Below are 15,708 nucleotides of genomic sequence, written 5' to 3'. Positions count from 1 at the left end.
GGCAGAACAAACACCTAGCTGTGGGAGTGTCACCCACCTGGGGGAGGGGTTACTGCCCTTTGTGATGTCATAAAAAGAAAATCTCCAAACGGCCTGTTTGAGCACACATTTTCTGAAAAGTGGAGCAGGCAGAACAAGGAGAGGATGAACTTTTCTCAAATGTTCGTGGGGGGGATGGGGGGGTTTGTAGACAGGCTAGGGACACATGCTGGTGTTAGAAAAAAGTATTTTGCACATTATGTGACCTTTAAAGAGTTATAATACTGTAGATGTGAATTTCTTTTTCTGAAGAGCTTAAAGTTATCATTGATAAAGACTTAAAGAATTTAGTGGCTGAGCCTGAAAGTATACACTAATTACTACTAGAATAATTACTTTCATGTGTCAGACACTATTAGTTTGTATTGAACCCAATTGTTTTGACAGTAACAGAACCAGACAGACAAAATGACCCACAAATGCAGACTCACAAGGCAGGATACAAGAAAAGGGCAGAGGTTATTAAACAACCCAGGTCGGTACACAGGTAATCCAAAAATACAGAAGCAAACAAACCCAAGAGGTGCGGGCGAAAGGTCAAAAAGGCAGTCAATGGTCAAACACCACAAAAATTCACGAGAAGAATGCTGAAAGGACGCGACACAAAGGAACACAACAAACTGGCAACATGAGGGAGGACACAGGGATTATATACACAGACAATCAGGAATAATGAGACACAGGTGTGCACAATCAGGAAGCACAAGGCGGGAAAACAAGAGGAGCAGGATCTGAAAGACAGAGACATGGGTACATACAGAATAAAACAGGAAATGGCAATAATTCTACAATACATGGCTTTAGGTAACTTGATGGGTTGTGTCAGCCAGACCATTTAGAGCAGGGGTGTCAAACTCCTTTTTGTTCGAATGAGACCCCCGGGGTGGGCGGGGGGGGGGGGACTATTTTATTTTAACAAACATCAAACATAATTCAAAAAATAGATAGTTGTAGTGTGTGCAAAACACAGAATGTTCATCGCCTGGTACTTTTCGAAGGAAGCTATAACTTACAGTGAAAAAGAAACATTGGCATTCAAACACTTGTGTTGTCAAAAGTTGTATTGGCAATGAAAAAAGTTTCACTGAAGAACAAATCACATGAATTCAATTTGAATTTTATTTATTTTGATATATTGCATTCTAGTGTGTTTTTCAATAACTATCTTCTGATATTTTCAAATACTTTTTACAGAATGATGTTTTTTATGATAAAGGGGGTTTTCTATTTCAGTTCTCTGTCACATTTTTGGCATGGATGGTAGGGTTTGATGGAAGGAGCAATGAGAGCGTTATTTACATATAATCTGCATATTGAAGAGAAATGACTCTGAACCAGCCGTCCTACTTGAATCGCCTCTTCTGGGAATGCACTTGACAACAATCTTCATACGGATTGTCAATGGATATTTGGATTTAGACAAACGTGGTTAAAAATCAAAGTCATGGGGCGCCAGTAGCCTAGTGGTTAGTGTGTGCCCCATGTACAGAGGCTGTAGTCCTCCAAGCAGAAGGCCCAGATTCGAACCCAATCTGTGGCTCCTTTCCTGCATGTCACTCCCCACTCTCTCTCTCCCTGATTTCCGACTCTATCCACTGTCCTGTCTCTAAATAAAGGCTCAAAAAAGAACCTTAAAAAAACAGTCAAAGTGATGTAATTAATATTAGCACTGCTTCTTGTTCAATCAACTCAATTGATAGAAACAAACGGTTCAATAAATACTGAGTATAGAACTAAAGATATGATAACGCCACGTTTAGCTGGGCTGTTTTAAAGATTGCCATCTTTTTTTTCTTTTTACATGTCTGTTATCTTCTTGAAAGCACATTATACTAAGTAAAGTTAATCCTGGTTTGAGTCATATTTACATACAGGATGAGAAATACAACACAGAGCTCAGTTTCCAATCAGGAGAGTTTTTATTATTTTATATCAAAAAGTATTTACAGATAGTTTCCTTCATATACACACAGAGAACATGGAGAACTTGACGTTGAGAACTTTTCTACATATATTAAATTAACAGTACAAATGCAGCACTGGTGAACACGTGTAAAAATGAAAGTGTTTCTCTTCCTCTGATTGGTCCTCGGACTCTCACAGCTTGGACGTGGTCTTGGGACTCGATGAGCTCAGGGTGTTGGTCTGATGGGAGGCTGGCGTCGCGCTCACAGCTGCCTTCATCTTCTGACTGAATCAACATTTGACAGTGTTAGTAAAAAGCAGAGACGGGTCACAGCAGTACTTTCTTAGTTTACGGTGCTCAGCTCATCTTACTTGTTCCGCAGAATGAGTTTTCCTAGCGGTGACTCTGGGTTCACACATTTCTTCTTGTTTGCTGTCGTGATGATCCTGAGAGACAAAACAGAGTCTGGTTAGAAAAACAACCTGAACGATCCAGAATAAATAAAGTCACTAAATTCAGTTTACTCACGTGATCTCTGTGTGACGACAGAAGACGCTGGGCTCGTAAATGAAAGGCCCGGCCTTGATGTGCTTAGAGCTGATCCTGCCAATAAAACCGTTTGAACACTTGCATGTTTCAGATCCGTTGTCTGATTGGCCTGTGTGAAGAAACAACACAAAGACGCTCATTATCAACATCTGATCGTCTTTAAAAATCAGTCATAAAACTGCAGGATGAACATTTATCAGAGGCAGGACGACATGTAGCCTAAATTACGGTAGTTTTTAAAGGAATTCACGTACTGGAGAAATTTCTTTTAAAACTAAGAAAATCGTAGACAACTGGTTACCATGGCGACAAGTGATGGATGATGCACAGAACAGGGAAACTGTGATGCATCATTAATTTACAACATGGATAACTTACTGATGGAAAGGTTTATTGTGGTTGCAGAAACTAATTAATGCTTGTTATGTTTAATGAGTGTGTGTGTGTGTGTGTGTGTGTGTGTGTGTGTGTGTGTGTGTGTGTGTGTGTCACTTTCTGTTATGTTATGTTTTACAGTCTATAATATCCAACAGGAGCCTTAAGTAAGCCTTCTTCTAACATTTAAACAGATCAGAACTACAAACAAACTCTGAAATGTTAGTAATACTCAGTTAACATGACTCCCCTTTGAATAGATATGTTTGTCATCAAAGATCGTTTTAGATAAACACCTGCTGACTCAGTAAAAAAGATGTTATTACATTTCTCTGTAGCTCTAATTAAGAGGGCGATTTAATAAGTCAGATCTGTCTTATGTGTTGTCTTTCACTCTTAAAGGTACAGCGCACTGTGGACCTCTGTGACTCTCAGACTGGGATTATGTGTTGCAGTTCTGTTAGTCGTTAGTACATCCTTGTTTGGTGGTTTAGTTTCTTTATTTGTCAATTAATAATACATCCCATGTTTTTGAATTGTTTAAGGTTGAACTTTAGATAAATGTCTGTTGTGAACTACATTTCTGTTCAAAAGTGAGTCATAATTTAAATGAAATACACCTTTGTATCTCTGTTTAATCTTATCGAAAAGTTTAACTAAGCAAAATAAAAAATGCAAGATGCAGCATCCAAAGTACAGAGCCCCCCCCCCCCCCCCCCCCCCCAAAAAAAAAATCACCCAGCTCCAAAAAAGATGAGATAGCAGAATATAAATAAGCTCTGTCACATTATACAGTAATATTATCTCATTATGATCATATCAAATTTTAAACTAATTAGAGGAAGTTTTCTCACCTTGTACACAGAGGACGAGCAGGCAGGTGAGGAAGGTGACGACAGCTGGCTTCATGGTTGTTTCTGTAGAAGGTTCTGGATCTCACTCCTCTGTGTGTGTGAGTGTGTGTGTTCAGTCTGGACTCTGATGGTGTTCAGTGTAAGAACGACTCTGGTTTTATAGACAGAGGACGCCCACACAAACACATGCAGGATTTCTGTTGAGCAACACCACACACACACACTTTCACTTTCCAGTTCAGCCTAACTTTCTTCTCCTTTCCTTTTCTCTCAAACATCCTGTTTCTCAGAATCACTCCTCGTCTCTCAGCTCCAGGTTCAGTTCAGAAGCACTCTTTGCGATAATGTCTACATAAAGGGGTGTTTTTTATCTAAAGTTTCATCTTGTTTAATCTTACACACATTATTTAAGTATTTTCACTCCAACATTTAGAAAGGATTCCCTTCATGTGTTTTTGTTGCAACTTTCTGTATTCATCACATTTTGATGTTTTAGTTAAATTAATGGCGTATTCAAAGTAAAGGTCCCAAAAATGTTGTAGACAAATTAAACATATGCAGATCTTTGCTCAGACTTTGTTTAGTGACTGGGACCAGTTCAAACTTTTCATTAAGGAAGCAAAATTACTTTTTCCTTGTTTCCAATTCAGACACATACTGTAGGTACATATCATCATAAAACACAGAATATAACAAAAAAAAAGACAAAGAAACAACACATTAACACGGGTGAAATCACTGCAAGTAATAAAAAAATTGTAGTTCACGGGTGCTAGGATTGCTGGGAAGACATTTCTTGGATTTTTCCAGTAACACCGTGTGCATACAGAAACTGAAACTGGCACTCCACATCATCATCATCTTCAGCACTTTAATCCTTCCTGATTTGACCTATATATTAAACTTTTAGAACAACACTAAGCTCTCGATCTAAAGTATTCATGGCTTCTCATCGTCTTAAACAATAACTTATCAGAAAACAAGCTTTCAGGATACAGGGACTCAGAGTACGGTGCATTATAAAATAACTAAATAACTTCATGTTAAATCACATCACATGTTCAAACTCAGCAGACACACAGAAGCCTGCAGAGAGAAGAAATACATTTGAATCGTTTTAATGAAATTCCTGCTCTAATTAAGGAGGTGAGTGAAGTAGATTTGTGCCAAGTCGGCTGAATAACTGAAGCTGTTCCAGTTTTACAAGTTGAAGGTCTCTCCTCCGGTTCTCTTCCTCTCTGGGATTGAAGGAAAGTCCCGCAGGCAGACTGATGCAACAGGACATGGAAATAGAGGACACGAGTGACTGAACGAGTCCATACAGACACAACATGAGTCAGACACATGCTGGAGGATATGACCCAATCTATGAATGTCATACTAAATAGGGGCGCAAAATCCATTGAAACAGAAAGGTCCTCACAGCTGCATTTGATTAAATATTGTATATTTGATATTGATGCTGTTTGCTGAAATATTCTCTGGTGATTAAATGTTATATTTCTAACAGAAGAAGAAGATATACTTTATCAGTCCCAAAGTTTTTTCACTCTTTTGTTGAGACATGCTACACACAAACATGCTGAAATATGCACACATGACCTTATGGACATTCAGCAATGGAGAGACGTCAGATGGAAGTCAGGTGCTTTGCTCAATGGCAGCTCGGCAAGTCTGAGGAAGAAAACTGGCACGAGCTACCAGTCCCAATTTCCAGACTCTGTCAAGATAACCCTCCCTACAGAATGAGCTACTGATGCCCCCGATGTCACATAAAGAAGAAGATTTGAAGATATCCTTCATTGACCCCTCGAGGAGAAATTCAATTTGACACCTCAGCAGTGCTCAGGAAGTGAACTGGCACCTCTCCGGCTACCAGACCAATTTCAAGACTTACCCCAGGCGACCCTCTGGTTCCCAACCCAAGTCCCTACAGACTCAGCTACTACCACCCCAATGAGCAATTTAGTAATGTCCATTTACAGATCTACATACACATGTTGAATCTGTGCATTCAATTTTGAATTTAATTTTCAGCATGGGAAGTGTTATGGTTTCAAATAAAATATTTGTAATCCCTTGCTAATGACAGACCAGCTCCTATTGGCTGTATTCTAAAAATAATTTTTTCATCTTTATAAACAGCAGGATGTATTAAGGTTGAACTAACAATCTGTTCATAATAAAACATGAAATCTTCAGCCACAGATCTGTTGGATGCTGTGTCGTGAAAGCCAATCAGTGATTAGATTCCCCAACAACCTGAAAGGCATCAGAAATGATCGATCCAACCTCCATTCAACAAACTTTTTAACAGTTGTTTTCTTCTCTTCTTCAGGACAGGCTTGACAGAGCCAGATTTTTGACTATTTGCAAATCGACATCATGATGTTATTTCAGCAACCTAAAGAACCGTTAATGTGAGTAATCCACATGAAAATCATTTTCATTTTCAGACTCGTACCGCTGAAGTAATCCAAAGCGAAGCCCATGTGTAACTTATTATCTGCTGTTGAAGTGAGACTCACAGGAAACAGATGAGAGGACACTACTCCAGTGGAGATAATGGACCAAGAAATGATGTTTGTGTTGAAGTTGTAAACGCTGAGTGGAAAAGGAAGTTTTGCATGGAAATAATTAATGAATTCACCAGAATTACAGAGACTACCGTCCGTTCCCAGAGACAATTGTCTAATGGAAGTGTCATGACTGTGAGTCATAAGGGTTTTTAAATGCAGTGTTTCCCCTACCATTGTATTAGGGGGTCGGCTCCGGTTTTTCCTGTTAGGGAGTTAGGCAGGATGCCTGTATCTTCTTTTCTTTTCTTTAGTTGAGGTAGCCTAAGGTATTTTGGGATTTCAATTCAATGTTCTGTTTATTGTTTTGCCAACGCTCTCCCTGAAGATTACTTAGTTTTGTGTTCATTGTAAATAAATCGTCTTGTGGACTGAAGATTTCGTTTAAATTGTGATTAATCATTGGGAGTGAGGAAGGAGAGGGTCACTTTTGTGTTACGGCTGGTCGTAACAACAGACTAGGATTGATGGTTGCTGACACCCGTTTGACACCCGTTTGAGAGCCCCTTTTTTATTTGCTACATGATAGAATAAAGGGATGATCTTTTCTTCACACCACTCTGTCACAGTCACACCTAGTGCTCGATGTTATAACACAAATGTTTTAAAACATTCATTGTGTAAAATAGTGTTTATAAGGAGACGCCTGTGAGCGAGTTACAGCAGACAACTCTGTCATGACCCGTCTCTGGGTCTGACAAAAACCAGGGAAACGTACTGTTTAACTAAACAGTGTCAAAGATTATTTAACAAGATACTAAAAATAACATTTTACAAAGAAAGTGAGCTGTGTTTGTCAGTGAATCAGTGTGTCGGCTGTTGGGTGAGTGTGTGTATGTGGTGTCTTGTAAAACTGAACTAACAGAAGCAAACTATTTGTCATTGCCTTGCCGTCTTGTACCAGTGCTGCACTTGAATCACCCCAGCATCCACCTGCAGAGTTAAAGATATATCACTCCCAAATTTCTGTTTTTAAAATGCATGAGGAGTGACACGATCGAAAAACATAGACCCCAAACTCAGCGAGGCGACATGTTCTGCTGCTAAGATGAATATGTCAAACAATGCAAACGTGAGTTGTCTGATTGAAGTAGGGTTCAGTATTATTACTATGACTTATTTCAGTCAAATACATGCACATATCAACAATAGGGTAAACATTGCTAAAACTGTTGGATTTGTTAAAGCAGAAATAGCAGCAGATGAAGAACTGTGTGGGGGCCGAAAGAGCTGATTCTTATTTCTGAGCTGAGCCAAATGATCCGGATCACTAAAAAAAGCAGGAAGTCCCATCACTAGATCAGATTTAAAAAAAAACAATGTCTTATAACGTCGACTACCTTGTTTAAATGTTGTTTTGTTTCTCCAACTAAAAAGTTGTCTTACATTTTGACCCGTCTGAATCCAGCCCCCTGCTGGGATCACAGTCATTCAGATTTATTTGGGATCAAAGTAATCACGGTCCAAGTTTTCAACGACACAAACTGAAGGTTTATTCAGTACAGACTGAATAACCGATCGAATCCAATTCTGAAATCCAACATCCTGTTTTCAAGATTTGATCTGATCTAGATCAAGATATGATCTGCAAGATTTGATCTGATCTTCTCAGATTACTGAACAAAACTGGACCCGATCTCCAAAACACAACAACTCCTGTAAGTCCTCTCATCTTTAAAGAATGAAATGAACTCATGTGCTTCTGATTTTCTTTTTATTGATCTGAGCATTTTACAGCAGTAACAGCTCATAAAACTTATTTTTCTCTAACAGCAGAGTCTAATGAAGGAGATGTTGTGCTTTTGTTTGCTTGTTCATTTTTACACGTTAGAGAAACATTTAATCACAATTAATCTCCCTCTCTTCCCTTCTGCAGCACAGCATGCAAAATAACTTTAAACGTGATGCTGTCCTTTCAGGGGAAACACAGACATTTCAAGGAAATCAGCATCGGATAACTCAAAATCCAGAAGTATGACACGCTTATGAGCGTCATAAGATTATTCATTCTTTGTTGTGAAATAATTCTGAGTAAAGACGTCTTACTGGAGTTGCAGGATATTGTTTTACATTTTTGTACTTCTGTTCTGATTTAACTTAAGTCTGTTCTGCAGAGTCAGCATGTGTTCCCTTTTTATATTTCAGTGTAATCCTGAATCCTTCCACAGAAACAGGAAGTGAAAGTGAAGCTAACAGGCGATGGGAAAGTCCGGGTCCTGATGTGGACCCTGACCCCTCAGTACTGACTGCTTACTGCAGTGGTGGTTCTAGACCACTTTTACTGAGGGGGCCAAACTGGGGCCAGTTGTTTTGTCAGAGGGGAACATTAAACCCAGGTGAAAAATAGACAAAGATGATCGCTTTAAAAAAAAATATATATATTATGCCAACTAATAGCACACATCATTAAATACCACAACATTAAATACCATGATTTATATTTGTTTCAGTAACAGAATTTAATACTAAATTGTGAGTCCGGTTGTTGAGTCAAATACTGTGTATGTATTATGGGGGGGGGGGAGGCTGTAGAGGCCATTTTAATCATGGTAACTTTAGTTTCAGAAGTATGGTTTAAGTTTGTGTTAATAGAGTATATTTTTTGTGTTGTAAGAAATAAGTATTTATGAGAAGTACTTGATTTGACATGGAAACCTTTATGGTGAATAATGGATTTATTTGGGCATATTTTGGCAGGTATTTTGTGTTATGGGTGGAGCCGAGTTAATTAATTTGGGTGCGATGCACAGGTGGTGAGAAAAAAGGTAGATCGTTTTTGTTTGTGGACGGTGGTGGAGGTATAGGAGCCACGCAGCAAATGTTTTTTGATCGTGACCTTTTGTTATGAGTTTGATATATTCATTTTGGATCTGTTCTGGAAAGTGGAATTACAAATAAAATAAGAAATCAAGTGAAACAACGGATCTGTGAGTATATTTAAGTGGACACGCATCAGGAACGAACAGGTTGGCTCCTATGACACAAGTCACAATTTTTATATGACACACAAGAAGAAATTGCCACTACAGGGGGTTCTTCCTTTTGGAGGGGCGGCCACAGGGGGGACCAAGCTCAGTGTTACAGGGGCACTGGCCCCTGTTGGCCCCTGCCTAGAACCATTCATGGCTTACTGTGAAGACTCAGAACAAAGAGGGAACTCTTTACACATTGTTAATCTATCCACACAGTACTGGATCCTCTTCTGTATCTAAAACAGACAACCTACACAACAAATGTAGTTAAATATCAATTTAAAGCACATCTCTCTATCCTCAAGTCAGAAAAAAGTCCATCTCCTCTTGATGTAGTTTTCCAGGAGCGAATATCATAACATCTGTCCAACAGAGTATGGTTAAATTATCTCATGTTGTAGTTAACGACTTCACCACTAGATGTCACTGTTATTATGTTGTGTCCTCAGGAGGAAGGCTCATCTCAAGAGCCTGTTCTGTTTTTGTCCTTCTTTCAACATGATCAAATCCCGGGCTCAATTATACGGTGGCAGGAGAGGTCACACGCTCGGCAACTGTTGAAACATCAAACATTTAGAAAAACGTGCAGCATATTAAAAAACGCTGCACATTCAAAAGTAAACTCTCGGAACAAATGCACCGGCTGAGAAGCGCTGCAAAGAAAACAAACACGCTGCAAAAATGCAAAACAACAACATTAACATTAAAACAAGCTGTGAGTACAGAAACAAGTAAAAAACACAGGACCAGCAGATACACACGATGACAGAAGAGTGGAAAGCCTCTCCATATTTCTTTCTGCAAAGAAAATATGAACTTGAGCTATAAAGAACCAATAAAAATCAATCTGAAATGAAAATTAAACATATTATTTCACAGTTCATAGTAAGGAACTATAGCCTTACTGAATGATATTCTTCCTCCACGTACTGTACTGACAATTGTGTCTAAAGGTGTTCACCCTCATTGGTTCCTTCAATTATACATTTAATTTTCATTTATATCAAATTCATGACTGTGATTTACCAAATTGCGCTTGAGGATCTAGCTGCTGGGAAGTTGATCATTATCATTTGTAATATCTTAAACTACAGTGTTACTAGTAGAAAGGGGTTGAGAAAATCTGCAAGGAAAACAGAAAAAAAAACACATTTTATTGTCTTCAGGAGGTTACAGAAGCTTTTATCACTTTCATATAAATCTCTAAATAAAGAGCTCATAGACAAACAAAATATAACTAAAGAATAATGTCAGTATGTTTAATTGTGTTTACATAGCCTACTTCGAGGACCTTTAAAAACACAAAGCTTTCATTACTTGCTTTTCATTACTTTATTACAGAACAAACAAATAGGCCTATAGAAGAAATTAGTAAACACATATAAACACATTAAAAACATATAGGCCTACATAGGCTACAGTAACTCATATGACGGAGTAATAAAATCAATATTAAAAATGAAAAGCCAAGATTTATTCTCGTGATAAAATGTCAAATCACTACATGCAGAGAAAAAAATCATGATGTTCAGCACAAGTAGTCTATAACCATTTAAATACATGAGTTTGAAAAAAGAAAATTAGAATGTGGTTCCTATGACATGGTTCAATAGATTAAGTTTTGTGACACAAAATGCTGTGAGACTGGGTTGTTGCTGCAGCCTGGATGTGACCCTGTATAAACCAGCTCTCTCAGAAAGCTCTGTTTTGGTGTGTGTGTCTCTTAAAATGCAATGAGCCCCCCTGAGTTTTCTCAGTAGACATCACTCCTCTGTAGTGAGAATAAAAATGTCAGACATGCGCAAAAGTTTTGCTCTAGGTTGGGGGTGGAATCCATGGGTGGAGATACCAGAGGAGGGGAGGGGATTTTTTTTACCAGAATCCCACTGTGATGTCACAAGGAGAGCTAATTTGAAACTGAGCACGTTTCTCTGTGTTGTAAGACTTATGCAGTCCACAAACAAAGGATTGGATGGATTTATTTTACATTTTGTGGGTCAGTAGACACTCAGGTTACCCAAATATATGTTATATATTATATTATATATAATACAAACTACTACCCTGACAAACTGAACCATTTAATATGTTCAAGGTATGAGGAGCTGTGCGGTGGGCTTGCAGGGTTGCAATGTTCCCTGAACTCAAGGACTTTATGGAAAATTTAGCAATAAGCATCCAAACGATGATAGGATTTATTGCCACTCACCTCAGAAGGCTTCTTGACTGATTCAACAGATAGTTCCCTTTCTCATGTAAGAATAAATATATAAAAGAAAGAGAGAGCTGAGCCCTTCTAGCTCATTTATACCAGCTGTCACAGTTAACATTAGGTCTACAGTACTGTACTGTAAATTAAGGTGTTGGATGATGCAAGAGGAAAAGGTTCAACAAGCTTTGCATGTTTTAACGTCAGTCAGAAAGTAGTTAACATTCGCCCTCAGCCTCTAGCGAGCGGATAAAACCGTTAACGAAAAAGTGGCTGAATGCCAGAGTGAGAGAGCCATGACAGACTTATTTTGTAATACAAACATATGTGATCACTGGGGCACTGGTGGCGCAGTGGTTAGTGTGCGTGTTAACTGTGGTCCTCCAAGTGGGCCCTTCCCACATGTCATTCCACTCTCTCTCTCTCTGATTTCCGGATGATAGTGTGAGTGATATTTGATCACTGATTAGCTACAGTTAGACAACAGCCAGTGTTTAACCACAGTTAACATTACTTCAATGTCAATGTCAGTATGTAATGTCATCCGCCATCTCTTGCAAAAGATAATATTAGCTAGAAGATTGATAAATACTAACATTAGCTGTTGTTTGATGGTAACTAATATGTTTCATTTTTTTAAATCTATTGTGTTCTCAGTGGCTGCTCAATTTTGAAGAGGATGAAAGGAAGGATTTATCTTAGTTAGTACATCTTCATAAACTTTAATATACAGAATTTGAGCCTCCCTAAGACATCAGATGGAAATGGAAAAAGTGGGATTTTGTTGAACTGCAGGTTAAACTAAACTCATCTTGTTGTGTGTCTTTGGTCTGAAGCAGGCTTCAGCTTTGAACCCAGCCCTCCAGGTCATCATAGACTCTGTTTGCTGGTAAATGGGGGTATTGAACACAGATTTGGCACAGCCTTTCTATCCAGTCAGTGTATGTCTTTACTCTGTGAGTGTGATGCCACTGAAAGTACTGCTCATACGCCTTCCTGTCTGCAGCCACAAGCTTCAGATATACGGCCAGATCTTCTGTGCTCCTGAAATCAGAAATGTGGATGAAAGAACCAGGGGGCGCCAGGGCCTCATAGGTGGCCCTGCTGGGGCCAAGGACCACCGGTACAACACCTGCTTGGAAAGCATTCCTCCAGAGCTTCTCGCTGATGTAATCAGTGGCTTCAGAGTTCTCAAAAGAAAGGTAAAAAAAGCACTTTGAGATGGTGGGCAGCAGCTTCTTGTTTGACAGGGGTTTCTTGTTCCACCTGCCGTACACCTGTATGGGGATGGACTTCTTTAGACTCTGGTAAACAGCAGCTCGAGCCTGCTGAGGCTGGTACCTGCTCACCACCCAGCCCACCAGGCAGGAGCGGTTTGGAGCCGCTGTAAAGGCGCGTCCATCACCTCCTAACACAGTCTTTCCATAAGGGACAGATATGTCTGCGTCTCGTCTGTAACTCATAGTCCAGTTGAAGAGGCCGTTGAGCTGTGAGACATTCAAGTTGTTGACCGGAGGCTCCATGGACAGCCAAACCCAATACTGGGAGGCGTGGCGATCCCGGTGCAGAGGCAGCAGGGAGCGGCCTCTGCTCAGCTCCTGGTGATGGAAGATGACCACGTCTGCAGACGAGAAGGTGGAGGTGTTAGCAGTGAGGAAACAACGGCTGATGTTGTACTTTTCTAGACATTTGTCTCCACGGAGCCTGAAGGAGCGTCCAAACGGCCAGTGCCACAGCAGGATGCTGATGTTCCTCTGAGGAACATCTTGGTGATATTTGGGCTGAAAGAGCGTCTGCTCTAAGAGGCTGAAATAAAGGAGAGACGAGCTGAGGACGAGGAGGAGGAGGAGCAGGAAGACTCGAGATCCACAGATAAGTGGTGTGAAACTCCTAAAGAGGAAGGAAGGGTAGATCAGAGATTTAATTCTGCTTTCATTTGTTCCCATGAGGGCAGGAGCTGCAGAGGGCACGATGCAAAACACGAAAACATCCGCTGCTGCGTCACACATCACATTCTCTTTTAATGCACAAATTGATCACTTATTTCCTCTGACTCCATGTGTGTCTGCTCACTGATTTAGGTGAAGGTAAATAAATAATGTGCGTCTAACAAACAAATGTGAAATATTTTAAGAAAGCTGTAGTTATTATCAGGAGTTTAATAATGAAACGTTTGGATAGTTATTTTGTAACTTTGTGAAAAAAAAGCGTGTGGTCTGTTTCTTCCTCTTAGTGTCAGTTTTGATTCTGCTCAGTTTTTCCTTTTCTCTGTATTTCATCATCAGTGTTGCACAATTCTAACTGCTCTTGAATTAACCGATATTTAAAAAAATTTGAAAATCCACCAGATCAGGGTGGAGCAGAAACTAAAAACCCCACAAACTCCCAAAAGTTGAATCTCCATTTCTGAAGTTTCACACACATGAAGTGGATATGATGTAAAAGATTTGTGGTGATTTTTATAGTTTGTTTGTTTCCTCCAGGTTTGAGTTGATGCATTTGAAGATGTGTTTCAGCTCCAAACTAAACAAGCATATCTTTAAAAAACATCAGAAGAATTTGTCTTTCAAATTTGTTCTCTTACGAGCATGTTGGCTATAAAATTCCTCTTTGACAAGCTTTTGTAAATGAGGATCTTTTCTTTGACAGATGGTATTGTCAGAGTAATCAAAGTTTTCTACATAAGCTATTGGTTACAGATTGAATGTAATAATTAAAGCAGGTAAATGTCAGAATTATTAAAGCACAAATATTGAGGCGAATAATTTAAAATAAGTCACTTTGTGAGAAGCTCATTGTGAAACTGTTCAGTGTGGGTCGATAATGAGGCATCTTGGGAAATGAAACTGGCAGAAAGAAGATGGCACACCCTGGTAGCTCGCAGTGTCAACATGGTGATAAACCCTGCTGAGTTTGTAACCCTAACTTTATAGAAAGATATCAAAAATCAATACATTTGAATTTGAATAAAAAGAAGAGGTTTGCAGAGACTTTGGCACTTACCTGTGTGACATAATAGCCGTCTGTCTGCTGCCCGTAAATCTTCATCCTAGTCAATACATCCTAGAATATTAAAAAATCCTGCCGCCTTCATGTTTTTCACTTATCTTTTGCTTCATACACCCAGCTCGTTGTTGGCCAGAGGTGACTGCTGACAGTGATCATAAGTCAGCAGAAAGAATTAAGAATTAAGAGTGTGTCACACGCTTTAATTTCCCTCTTAAACTACTCAAACATCTGCTCTGTGCGACAACTCACTCAGTCAGCAGTGAGTGGCATAGCCAGAAACACTGCTGACATATTCACTAAACCACAAGCTGGTCTTCCTCTTCCTGTTCATGTGTGTGTGTGTGTGTGTGTGTGTGTGTGTGTGTGTGTGTGGTTGCAGAGGAAAGAGGCACAGAGTTACACACTCCTGTTGGCACAGACCACATCATAACGTCTGCTCAAGCTGCGTCGTCGTCACACTTTTATTTTGAAGGACAGTCAGATGCAAAAACCTGATCTCTCTTTGTAAAGTCCTCATCTTTAATTACTGCACCAGTTTAACTCAAGTTTCAGTCAATAATGAAATGTACAATGTGCCAAATTGATTCATGTTTAATTATTTTTTGTTCCTGCGATTAATCAAAATGTGCCGAGTGGACACCATTCACAGCTCTGATCTGATGTAACTTTAACTTTCTTTAAATCACTTTAATCAAACAGCAGACACACAGCTTCACCATCGCCTTTTATCTTACATCTAATCTCCTAAACAGCCTGTTTTCTTCTGCTGGTGCACAGTTTCATCTGAATGTGATCACTTAAATATCAGAAAATCACAAAAAGCTCTGACTCTTAATTCTGTGATTTACTCGTGTGCACCAAACAAGTGTAAAAAAAGAGTTATTTTTCTGGGTCACTGTGAGATCATTTCCTCTCGTGCCGATTTTTTTACTTGATTTCTCACCATGTGTACACGGGAGGACATGGCATTTACATTCCAGCAGAATACAAAACAAATGATGTACATTTTGTGTAGGCTTTGGATTTCATGAAGATTTCTGATATGAGAAATATGGCTCATGAAGCCGACACAGACACAGTCATTGATATGAGACTCTGCTCTGTGGTAGCAGCTGCTTTAGTATTGATGGGCGTCGACTATCAAAGAGTCAAGGTATTAACTTTTGCATGTGGGCTCAATGTGGCCTTTAAAGTGGCTAATCTGAATGATATCAATGGG

At 39.4% G+C, this 15,708-nt stretch overlaps 1 protein-coding gene across 1 annotated transcript; it reads right to left on the bottom strand.

Moving 5' to 3' along the window:
- Positions 1 to 10,404: 10,404 nt before the first annotated feature.
- On the bottom strand, positions 10,405 to 14,765 carry LOC109989427 (fucosyltransferase 7). Its single transcript, XM_020641162.3, has 2 exons — positions 14,484 to 14,765; positions 10,405 to 13,370 (listed from the first exon to the last, which is right to left on the bottom strand). The coding sequence occupies exons 1-2, from the start codon at positions 14,492 to 14,494 to the stop codon at positions 12,323 to 12,325; spliced, it is 1,059 nt and encodes a 352-aa protein (XP_020496818.1). The 5' UTR covers positions 14,495 to 14,765; the 3' UTR covers positions 10,405 to 12,322.
- Positions 14,766 to 15,708: the final 943 nt, after the last annotated feature.

The sequence above is a fragment of the Labrus bergylta genome, chromosome 2 (genome assembly GCF_963930695.1).
Source record: "Labrus bergylta chromosome 2, fLabBer1.1, whole genome shotgun sequence".
Taxonomy (NCBI): Eukaryota; Metazoa; Chordata; class Actinopteri; order Labriformes; family Labridae; genus Labrus; species Labrus bergylta.
The sequence above is the reverse complement of the archived record's forward strand: the minus strand, read 5'-3'. Positions and strand labels throughout refer to the sequence as shown.